Source organism: Glycine max, chromosome 8, assembly GCF_000004515.6.
Source record: "Glycine max cultivar Williams 82 chromosome 8, Glycine_max_v4.0, whole genome shotgun sequence".
Classification (NCBI taxonomy): domain Eukaryota; kingdom Viridiplantae; phylum Streptophyta; class Magnoliopsida; order Fabales; family Fabaceae; genus Glycine; species Glycine max.
Genome location: NC_038244.2, coordinates 45228053 through 45239687, shown reverse-complemented (window position 1 = coordinate 45239687; position 11635 = coordinate 45228053). Strand labels below are relative to the sequence as shown.

At 35.2% G+C, this 11635-nt stretch overlaps 2 protein-coding genes across 3 annotated transcripts; both read left to right on the top strand.

The window, feature by feature from the left end:
- Positions 1 to 980: 980 nt before the first annotated feature.
- LOC100803008 (poly(A)-specific ribonuclease PARN-like) lies at positions 981 to 5320 on the top strand. The gene is made up of 8 exons (XM_003532193.5): positions 981 to 1375; positions 1977 to 2107; positions 3176 to 3370; positions 3454 to 3566; positions 3705 to 3821; positions 3904 to 4018; positions 4111 to 4326; positions 4617 to 5320. The coding sequence occupies exons 1-8, from the start codon at positions 1056 to 1058 to the stop codon at positions 5267 to 5269; spliced, it is 1860 nt and encodes a 619-aa protein (XP_003532241.1). The 5' UTR covers positions 981 to 1055; the 3' UTR covers positions 5270 to 5320.
- Positions 5321 to 5555: 235 nt separating this feature from the next.
- Positions 5556 to 11320, top strand: LOC100802485 (glycine oxidase). 2 transcript variants are annotated; one of them, XR_415751.4, is made up of 10 exons: positions 5556 to 5946; positions 6620 to 6769; positions 7631 to 7845; positions 7998 to 8068; positions 8174 to 8336; positions 8820 to 8991; positions 9889 to 10047; positions 10161 to 10249; positions 10402 to 10553; positions 11054 to 11320. XR_415751.4 is itself a non-coding variant. In XM_003532192.5 (9 exons), the coding sequence occupies exons 1-9, from the start codon at positions 5664 to 5666 to the stop codon at positions 10495 to 10497; spliced, it is 1398 nt and encodes a 465-aa protein (XP_003532240.1). In that variant the 5' UTR covers positions 5556 to 5663; the 3' UTR covers positions 10498 to 10765. The 2 variants fall into 2 exon arrangements, 1 of the variants encoding a protein (XP_003532240.1); XM_003532192.5 differs by lacking the exon at positions 11054 to 11320 and having other exon boundaries at positions 10402 to 10765.
- Positions 11321 to 11635: the final 315 nt, after the last annotated feature.

Genomic DNA, 11635 nt, shown 5'->3' with positions numbered 1-11635 from the left:
GAATAATCCAAATCTTTGCATCCACCACATAGCAAAGATTTGGACTATTTTCAAAGGATGCAAAGATTTGGTGAATCCGTGGGTTGCAGTTAGAAAAGATTTGGACTATTCTCAAAGGATGCAGAGATTTGGTGAATCCATGGGTTGCAGTTTTGCTATGTGGTGGATGCAAAGATTTGGGCTATTCTCAAGGGAGTGTAAGTTGCAAACTAGCATGGATTCACAAGGCTCCAAGCGAGATCTGACTATGGAAGGATAATTATTCAGATATTGGAGTTGGATATGAGATCGAATATTTACTCATAAATTTACATGGATATAAGTGTGATTACAGATATTGTAGAATCCATCTTGCACCCACCTCACACATGTCACATATATATAATTATAATTATAATATATTTTTGGTGATTAATTATAATTATAACATGTTACATAAGAAAATAATATATTATATATAATTTTTTGTGAAAAAATAACTATGCATTTTTTTAAAAATTTTGTGACTAAGATTCTAAAAATAGTAACATAGGCATAGAGTAGTGGAGTGGAATCCTAAATCTAATCCCTTTATTTGTGATTAATCTTTTATTAGTAGTTTAATTATTGTTTTTGATAATCTAGATAGTTAATTATGACGATAAGATTAAATATATCATCTATTTGTATTTTTTTAAAATTTATAATATTAATATTTATAAGCTAATTAGTTTTAATATATTTTGTTGATAAGTCTTAAATTATACTCTCATATGATGTCAAAGTTTAATTAAATTTTTTATTAAACAATTAAAATATCAATTTTAAAAATTATTATATTGGATGATTATCTTTATAATATTTATTTATAACTTAAATTTTTACAAATCAATATTATGATTGTTTGGTTTTAATATTAAGTGTGAATATTTTCTAAATTTAATAACGATTTCTTAATTTACTTGTTGTAATTATGTATTATAGATAAAAATATTTAGTTGGGATCCGACCCGGGCGAGTACTGCAGGTGTTAAAGGGAAAAAGGCGAAACAGAGACGGCGTAGTGATGCTATGTTATGGCTTGGGTGTTTGAGTTGCGGAGTCGTTCCCTCTGCACGTCCTCCTCCTCGAAATGGAGGGTGAAGCAGGTGACAACCTCCAACTTCCAAGAGTCCCTGCAAGAGATAAAGACGCACATCTCCAACTCCGACTTTGTCGCCATTTCCATGGGAAAAACGGGCTCTCCCTCCGCGCCGTCGTGGCTCCGCCCTCTACCCTTCGACACCGCCCAGACTGCCTACTCCAAGGCCCGCCGCGCCGCCCAGAGATTCCAGCTCCTCCACTTCGCCGTCTGCCCCTTCTCCGTCTCCCGCTCCGACAAACTCCTCGCTCACCCGTCAGTGCCTCTCTCTCCCAACACCCACCCTTCTCTTTTTTGTTATTATTTCATTTTTGGAAAATACTAGGTTACTTAGAGTCCGGTCGTTAGAGTGAAAATAAATGAAAGTGAATTAAGATCAAATTTGCGAATTAGAATAGACTGTATGCTCCGTTCGGTGGAGAGGAAAGAAAGTGAATTGAAGCGAAAGTTTTGGATTAAAGTAGAATGCTAAGGTGTGAGTCCAACGTCAATTTACAGTTCATTTCTCTTAATTTTCACTTTTTTTTTCTCCACAAACGGACACATCTTAAAAGTGTGGGTTCTAACTATTTTTTTTTTTATTTCTCTTCTTTTCTGCTTTCTTTCAACTCAAACACCCTTTAAGTTGGTTTGTTAGTTGAAGGGAGAAGTGGTTCGAATTCTTCACTAACAAAAACTAACAAATTAACAACTAATATTTGTCAATTAAAAAAAAAAAAACCTGTCGGAGTTCTCACTTCAATTAGTGATATGTCCAAACTAGAGTATATACAAGAGGGGTTGAGTTTGGCCTACACCTAAATTTTAAGATTACTCTTTTTAAAAATATATATTAAGAAAATGTGTTGGTGTGCAGGTATAATTTCATGTTGTTTCCAAGAGATGAAATGAAGATGGGGATGCCCACTTACAGCTTTTCGTGCCAGACTTCGCTACTTGCCTCCATGGCTCGCCAGGGGTTTGATTTCAATGCTTGCGTCTACAATGGTGAGCTTTTCTTCTCTTTTTTTTGGGCTCTTAATGGGCCTGCGAAATGGTTTTAAAATAGTTATAATCACTAGGAGTTTGGATCTGTGGTTGTGTTCCTGTTTAGATAAAAAAAAATCATAAACACTTGCAGGAGAAAAAAAAAATGAAAGAAGCTTCTTTCGCAAGTTAACATCAGCTTTTTGAGAATCTAATACGAGAGAGCTTATTAACTTATGCATAAGCTTCTAAATTTAGCTTATGGGAGAAGCCTATTTCATTTTTCCATTTTATTTTCTTCTCCTATAACTATAAGTACTAATGGAGAAGTTCATCTAAATGGGGTGCATGTTAATGAAGATGCTACTTAAGTTGCTTGTGTAGACAACTAAAACTAAATTGGAATTTTCTTTCTTCGTTTTTTTTTTCTGGTGCAAGTGTTTGGACAAGGTGAATGAATGAGTAAGTAGGGTTTTGGTCATGGTGATTGTTAGTTACCTGAAGGAGATGGACCCTTCAACTGCTTACCAGAATGTGTATATCTAGGATCTATGTAAGTTTGTAAATCCAGAAGAAAGAAAGCTTATGCTATGACATGTAAATTGAGGATCTATGATTTGTTTTTTTTTGGTCAGCATTGAGGATCTATGATTCTGTTACTTATTTTTGGGATCCAAATTTCATGCATTTACACATTCACATAGTCATGAATCGGCACTGTTGGATGGAGATCAGAGTATCAGACAGACAGTTCAAATCTTGGATGTGCATAAGTTTTTGTTTACCAAACCCTATGATCTTCATCTAAAGGTTTTGATTGATTGACTTTGTGAATGTGTCAAATTTCCTTGCTGCAGGGAATCCAAATCCCTTATTTTGATATCCTAATGAGCCTTGGCAGCAACAATAAAGTTGCTTCTTTGTAGCTTAGAGGTCATGGCTTCAAATCCTCTCATGGGGCTAAGATTGAGTACATTTACCCTCTCTGTACCTTCTTTGGTGTTGGTGGGTCATGGGTGCTAGTACATGCACTAGGTTGCCTTTTTTTCAATGACCTATGATTGTTGTTAATTTGTATTTGTATGACAGGCATATCATATCTATCCAGAGCACAAGAGTCAGCAGCTAGAATTCGTCTTGGGACTGCTCTCCCTTCTCTTCGTGTGATGAAATCTTCTTCACCCTCTACTGTTGCTGATACAGTGTTTGTTGAGAGGATTAGATCAAAGGTTAAATATTGGAGAGAGTCATGTAAAAGCTCCGACACAAACAAAAGCAGAGATGGTAAGAAAATCTTTAGCATATTCTTTGTACAAAATGGTTTTTCTTGTGTCTTTGTTTTATTCTTTAACCCTCATTTTGTGCAGAAGAACTTGTCAACTCCCTTAGGAATATTGTCCTGGGCAATGAACAGTTCAGATCAAGACCTTGCATGACTGTAGATGTTTGCAGTGAACGTCAAGTGCAACTTATTCTGGAGGTATAATGCACTAATGAAATTTTAAGTGTTCCAATAGTCCAATTTGAATGATACAACCTTGATCACCTCGCTATTGATATATGACTTAAACGAATCATTTTCCATTTTTCCTTTTGTTTCTTGATTGTCTGTTTGTAGATGGTGTTAGACTACTCAGATGATCTTCTTCCTTTGCCAATCCCTACTAAGAGTGGGACCATTCATGCAGTACGAATTGTTTTGGCAAATTCTAAAGAAGATAAGGATTTATTGGAGGTAATGAGAAATTTCTACTCGTTTTTGCTTGCTCCTTCTAACTTTTTTTCTTTGGAAATAATTGTGGGTTTACACTGCACAGAGAGAGCTTCGAAATCTTGAAGAGGAGGAAAGCAAGAAAATTCGTGGATTCCGAGAGGTGATCGATTTGATTTCTGCTTCACAGAAACCTGTTATCTCCCACAATTGCCTTAATGGTGTATATCTTAAATGGAAATTTCTCAACTTGGTTCTAGTACTGATCTGGTCTACTTTCTTCGTTTTATTAACTTTTCATTGACTTATGCAGATTGTACACTAATTCATTCAAAATTCATTGCTCCACTTCCGCCTGAGATAGATGAATTTGTGAGCTCCTTGTGCTCGGTTTTCCCTGAGGTGCTTGACATAAATTATTTGATGAAGAAACATGGAACCATGAGAAAAGTGACCAACATTCCGAGTGCTATATCCTACTTGAATAATCATTTTTTTGCACCAGTTGATTTGGAAATTCCTGACCAAGGTCAGTCACTACTTCTTGATGTCCACAACCTTTTAGTCTCGTGTAAAATTAAAAATCATGCTTATTGGATGGTTTCATATTTGTCTTGTTAATTATGTGCAAAGCGCTAAAGCCTTTATGAGCAGTCTTTTACAACCTGCATGCTTAGCTTGTCAATATTTGCAAACTTGCTGAGTTTTGTTTTAATTCCTTTAAGAATTACTTTAAAGAAAAAAGTAGAAAAAAGAATAGTTTTATTTTCACGATCGGTAAGTCTTATTATTATTTTTTTTATTTGTTCGTTTATACAGCTACAGTAAAAGAAGGCAAGATTCACGGACTTACTGCATTAAGGCTATCCTATTTATTTATGAAGCTTTGCTCTATATTGAAAATTTCCCCAAATGTTACTGAATCTGGCAACAAGCATTTGGCCCCCGAGCTTGAAGACTTCACCAATGTATTCCATCCATTCTCAACCCCTATCCAAGATTCATTTAATGGTGGGGATGTCGGCATGTGGACCAATAATACAAAAAAAGTCAGTTGTGAGCATTTGGTTTTCTTATGGGGATTCAAAATTGGTATCACAGCTGGCATGCTGAAGAGTTTACTTCGTTCTTCCCATGATATCTTTTCACGAGAGTTTGATGTTAAATTGGTGGACAAGAGTTGTGCCATTGTTGTTTTCTGGCAATCTGGGGTATCAAAAAGATTTCTAGACATATTGAATAGTGAAGAAATAAGAGGAGACTTAAAGGAGTTAGTGTCAGATGGCATGAGGGTAACCAGTTATGAGACCTACAACACAATATGTAGGTTAGGTTTGTGGGAGATGGATCTTGCAGAATCATTAGAAAGAGCCTTGGAAAGTTCTTGCTGTGATATTGAGAGTAATTGTGAGAGAAAATCTTCTGAGATTCATTGGTATAATGACAATGTAATTAACTTGGATGATCTTTAATGTTGTCATGAACCAATTATTGAAATGTTAGTTCTATCATTCATTGAGCAAGATGGACCAGTGTAATTAACTTTGTTGTTAATTTGAGTTTATTCTAAGGGTCGATGGACCAGTTTGTAATTAGAATTGAACAGAACTTTTAAATAAAGGTAAAAAAACGAGTGTTTGGCCCAGCTTGATTGGCATGATAGGCAGACCGAGCTCTTACATTAATTATTCTTGTAATTATATTCAATCACTTAATTAATAATCACATAACTATTGCTCTGTTAATCATGTGATAATCACTAATTTGACGATATTAACCTCAGAAAAAATCTTTGGTCGAAGCAGCAGCCAAAAAACCCGAAACCAAAAACAACAAAGTTCTATTCTATTGAAGAGCTCCAGCACGATGGCTTCCCTCTCTACATTGCTCCCGAACCCGAACCTTATTTCCAAGCACAACAGCACCCTTTCTTCCACTCACCCATGTGCTTATTCCTGGAAAAACAAAACCCCAACCAGTAAGGGTCGGTTCTCCGTTTCTTGTTCTTCTTCGTCTCAAGCATACGACGTCGTCGTAGTTGGCGCTGGCGTCATTGGCTTAACCATCGCTCGCCACTTCCTCGTTTCTTCCGACCTTTCTGTCGCCGTAGTCGATAAGGCTGTCCCTTGTTCCGGTGCCACTGGCGCAGGTATCACTATATATAAAAAAAATACAATGATCGTCTTTTTTTTTTTTTTCTCTTTGGGAAAAGAAAAGAAAAACTGTAATAGACACATGCTCGCACGCACATTTGTTCTCCACCACGCGTACACATATTGTTTGATATAAAAATGTTGGATTTACCAATTTTTCCACCATGTTTGGGTGAGGGCTAGCAAAATTGATTTTTTAAAAAAAGTGATTTATGCTTGTATCCTTATATTCTGAATACAAGTTAGTAGTAAAATACAGTATAAAATATTTCATTCGAAGCAAAATGCACTTAATGTTGCTTCAACTCAAAATCGGTTTTGGACCTATAGAATCAATTCCTCAACATGCATAATTGCATGTTTAGGGTGGTGGTAAGGTGAGCCAAAATCAATTTTAATTTCACGGTGAATGTGAAGCAACACATTATTGCTTTGGAAAAATCATTTTAACACCGTGATTTTGAGATAATCACCATGATTTTAATGGCATCGAAAATCCAAACATGCTATAAGTCATTTGCATTCATCTGGGGGCGGGGGGCCAAAGTGTGAGATTTCAATTCTTTTTCTTTTGTATTGCAGAATTAGAAAATGGAGTTTTATGCTGAATTTTGATTAACTGTTGGGTCTCTTCCCCTTTGTTTTGAAATTTGAGCTGGTTGTTTCTAGGGCAGGGACATCTGTGGATGGTAAACAAAACCCCTGGGAGTGCTACGTGGGATCTTGCGTCAAGGAGTCATCAACTTTGGAAGACGCTGGTACAGAGCATAGAAGAGCAAGGTTTGGATCCTATGGTGGAGTTGGGTTGGAAACAGTCTGGTATAACTATAATAGCTGTATCTTTCTACAAATTTCTCTTTCTTTGTGTCGCAATTTGGGAGTATTGCCAATGTGAATCACTGAATTTGAAGCTGTATATATATAATTTGCATCTTTTGATTGTGAAGCATTGTAGGAGTTGCGTCAGAAAAATGAAGTTTCTGGTTGTGTTATAATTGTTTAATCATAGTATATAGAACCTGCCCTACAAATGAAAAACAGATATATTTAGTTTTGTATGAATTGTTTAGATGGCATGCTTTTTTGTGATAGCATGCATGTATATGGTAATGGCACCATCCTTCCGATGAAATGCATGCTGGGAACATGTTTAAGGTCATTCTCTCTTCAATCCCAAAGATCATCTGGCTATAGGGTTATATGTAGGACTTAGCTTCCAGCCTCTGGTGCCATGATACTACATATCTTAACATTTTTTGAAAGCACTTTTTTGACATCAGAAATTAGAGAACAACAGATAGAGAGAGAAACACTAAATTATTGGTAAGAGAGACTACTTTCTGTAGATCAGGATGATTAGTTACATTGCACTTCTTTCTTTATTTGGAATGTAGATCTGCCTGTGTATTTCTGGGATTGAAAGGTAAAAATGAAATAGAATTCATACTACTAATAATGTAAATCGTATCATATATGGCCTCATATCATTGTGAATTTGAGATGCTAATTGGTTGCTATGGATTATCCTCAAGCAGTTATGGTGTTTCTGAACTTTTCCGTCTTCCATAAGTGTTGTGTGCAGTAATATGCAGGAGGCATTGATATTTGTAGTCATCAAAGTTTTAGGCCTCTTTTCCACAGTGATCAGAACTTTGATGTGACATGCCTTTTGATCTACAGGAAGCCTATTAATTGGTAGGACTGATGCTGAGTCAGACGTGCTAAAAGGGAGGGTGAAACTACTATGTGAGGCTGGGTTGAAAGCAGAGTACCTGTGTAGCAGTGATTTGATTAAAGAGGAACCTGATCTACTGGTGGACAAAGACAGTGCAGCTGCATTTCTACCAGATGACTGCCAAATAGATGCTTATCGCACTGTTGCATATATTGAAAAGGTTCTGTATTCTTGGTTCATTTTTCTTTGCATATCTTTTACTTGCAACTTGTAAATAATTATCAATGTTTACATTTTTCTTTTAACTAAAGTCTTACCACACTGCTGCCAAATGATCTCAGACTTATAGTTGCTAATTTATTGTTGGTGTAGACTAACAGGAGTTTTGCATCAAAAGGAAGATATACAGAATTTTATGATGACCCAGTGAAATGTTTCATCAGGTTTATTTTATTTTTTTCCTTTTTGTTGCACTAACTGTGGCACTGAAAGTGTTGGTAGGGAATCAATTTTTGTTGACTAAATGGTTTGTTTCATTTTTTGCTCAGGTCAGATAGCAATGGAGAGGTCAAAGCTGTTCAGACTTCCAAGAACACAATATACAGCAAGAAAGCAGTTATAGTTGCAGCTGGTTGTTGGACTGGTTCTTTGATGCAGGACTTGTTTAGAAATTGGGGAATGGATTTACATGTTCCAGTAATGCCCAGAAAGGTGTGTTTATATACAGATTGAAGCCTTGAACTGACCTAATCATGCATATCTAGGATTTCATTCATTGTATTTCATTTACCATGCACTCTGATACATTTTCCTATTTAAACGGAAATGAAGTTGTGACTGTGTGTTGATGTTTCTAACCTATACGCTTTGGTTTGTGGTTGGTGACAGTGGAGGGCAATAAGATAGGGGAACTTTCTGTCCGTCATATTCTCTTCTTAAAACCAGAATAAAGGAGATTTTTAGAAATCATTTGGGTGTGTGCTTAGCGACATTGTAGTATTTTGCCCAAAGGACTTCAAATTTCCTCTCTTAAATTTCAATCCATTCTGTTTCTTGCTTGAAACTGTAAAGGAACGTGACATTGTTTTTGCATTATTGCTTAATATTTCCTTTCATTTCAAGCTGATCAGGTTGTTTTGTTAATTGATTGATTCATATTCCTTTTATACGTTCTTCTGTTTGTTTGTTGTGAAGGGTCACCTACTTGTGGTTCAAAATTTCAATTTCCTTCAAATGAATCATGGCTTGATGGAGGCAGATTATCTCAACCATCCAACAATTTCTGGTTCAGAATCCCCTGATCATCAAAAGAACTTATCTGTTTCAATGGTAGCAAGTATAGATGCAGCAGGAAATCTTCTTCTTGGTAAGCTTTTTTTCCATGGCCTATGTAAATAATATCTGCAATGGGGAGGCTCATATTGCTAATCTATATGTCGGATGATTGCATATGTTGCTTTGAAGTTTTAAGTTCTGACCATTATTTAATATTGAATAATCTTTTATCTTTGAAAGGATTTCCTATCAAACAAAGCTTGTGTGCTGGTAGTTATTCAATGACTTGTTTTCTCTTTATCGGATGCTCATGATGGATTTTAAGCAATTTTAGAATGTCAAGATCATATATAGATATAAATTACAGCATGTAAATCATCAGTATGTTATAGAGATGAATGAAGAACGCATACATGGATTCATGCTAATGCTTGTGGTTGTTCAGGAAAAAGATATTTTGTGAGAGCATTGTCCTCTTCCTGCTGAGTGTTTCTAAATGTATAAATTGCTTATGGGACTACAATTTATTTACTCACGAGATGAGGATAGACACCTCTCAACAGAATACTAATGATCCAACCCATCACAGCCTCACGGGTTACTTAAAACAAAGCTCAATATCATGTTCATCAATAGTATCATAATAATAACTATTGACCATAATTAATATATTTCTAATTAATAAAAATTCCAAATAATTGATTAATAGTAAACTACACAATTAAATAATTAATCTAACAGCTCATGGTTTGATTTGCATATACTAGATGGTATTTGTTCTGTCTTCAAACGTGCATTTAAATTGAATTGAAAGTCTTATCTTTTTGGCCGAACATAACTCTCTTTTCATTTCATTCATAAATAGCATTCTAGTTTTCATGAAATAGATCAAGTTTTGCTGTTGATGCAAATTCTTCTATATTGTTTTAGAATTTTAACATTTTCCCTATCCGTGTGGTGAAAAACCAAAATCTTATCCACTGTCAAGGGAGTAGCCGTGAATTTGTTGGTTTCAACACCAATTTGGACGAGTCTGTTGTCAGTTACATATGGAAGCGAGTTGGAGAATTCTTTCCCAAATTGAAAACACTTCCACTTTCAGATCTAAGTGCAAGTAGAAAAGTCAGAATAGGATTACGACCTTACAGTGAGTCACAATATCTGTTTGCTATCTTATGCAGCTAAACTATTTATATTTTATTTACACTTGCAAAATCTATGTACACAACATATTATTGACTTGCATAGTGTTACTGTCAGTGCCTAATGGGAAGCCAGTGATTGGGCCTGTGCCTGGCTTGTCAAATGTGTACCTTGCAGCTGGACATGAAGGGAGTGGACTTTTAATGGTGAGTTCTGGCTTCTCAGATACTTCTAATCTTCATTATAAAAAAAAAATAACATTATAACATTTCCTATTTACACTAAGATGGTAGTTAGCATGCTGACTTTAATCTGAATAAACATTTAGAGAAGTCTCTAATTTTGGAGAAATTTCCAGGCTTTGGGGACTGCTGAAATGATCGTTGAGATGGTGTTGGGATATCCAGCAAAAGTTGATAGCACACCTTTCGCTGTGCAGAAAGTTCTTGTTTAAAATTTGCACAACTTTGGAGAATTCTAAGTAATTAGCTCTAGTTTTATGTGAACAAGGTATTGAAATTCATGCTTAAATAATTTGCTCATAAGCTCTTCTTATATTGTAATAAAAAGAAAACGGTCAAATAAATCTATAAGCTACTTTTCAGAAGGCTGCATGAACTAAATTTCATCCCAAACTATAAACGAGAATGCTGTTAGGCCGACTCTATTGATATTGCTGCTTCTACACACAAAAATAAATAAAGTTTTAATTTTGTTTTTAATTTTTAACTTTTTTGAGTTTTCACTTTTTGTTACTAAAAAATTTGACGGCCCTTAGTCCCTAATGTTTCTATATGTCCATATTTGTAGTCCTGGTCAAATCTCATTATTAAGTGATGATGTGTCCCTAATTATATTATTATTTAATTATTTCTTTTGGCGATTTATTTTCTAGTAGTTAAAAACTACTAACTACTAGAAAATGCATGCTAAAGTGATTCAAATATATGGAACAATCTCTAGCAATTTAAAATCACAAGAAATTGATTCTCACCTTTTCTGAAAATTAGGGTTGTGCATTGGTCGGGTACGGGTTGCAAATCCTTCATCAAGCTAAAATGACGGGTGTTGTCATCCACATTGTCTCTGGCTGTTTCCCATATGCGAGTTTCAGTCTAAGTGGGTTGCATGTTAGTTGGGAACAATCAAATATAATTGATAGGGATGGTGAGCAGATAAATTAGACACTACTACGACGCTAGATATTTGATACCATGTGAATCTATTTGGTGTATATTTTTTTTTATATATTCATTCTAAGCCTCCTTATTTTCAAAGAGTGAATTTTCATTCATCCAAACAACAAGTTATTGTCTTTAGGAATACACAAATGATTGATAATGTTCTCACTTATCATGGTGATAAAAAAAATATTTCTTGTTTGGATGAAGGTTAATTGAAAATATGCTAAAGGCACACACCTTACATTTACACATGTTGTACATGACTTATAATGACTTATATTTTATGGATCGGACAAATTTTGAAGCTAAGCGTAGAAGTCACCAATTGTTGGATTACGAAACGAGTTGGAGGTGTGGGTACGTAATATTAAACATTGCAATATAACTCTATTGTTCTTTAATAAGAAA

Coding starts and splice junctions, on each gene's coding strand:
- LOC100803008 (XM_003532193.5), top strand. CDS start 1,056: ATGGCTTGGGTGTTTGAGTTGCGGAGTCGTTCCCTCTGCACGTCCTCC. Junction 1,376..1,976: donor GACAAACTCCTCGCTCACCC/GTCAGTGCCTCT, acceptor GTTGGTGTGCAG/GTATAATTTCATGTTGTTTC. Junction 3,822..3,903: donor AAGATAAGGATTTATTGGAG/GTAATGAGAAAT, acceptor TACACTGCACAG/AGAGAGCTTCGAAATCTTGA.
- LOC100802485 (XM_003532192.5), top strand. CDS start 5,664: ATGGCTTCCCTCTCTACATTGCTCCCGAACCCGAACCTTATTTCCAAG. Junction 7,846..7,997: donor CTGTTGCATATATTGAAAAG/GTTCTGTATTCT, acceptor TTGTTGGTGTAG/ACTAACAGGAGTTTTGCATC. Junction 10,250..10,401: donor AAGGGAGTGGACTTTTAATG/GTGAGTTCTGGC, acceptor AGAAATTTCCAG/GCTTTGGGGACTGCTGAAAT.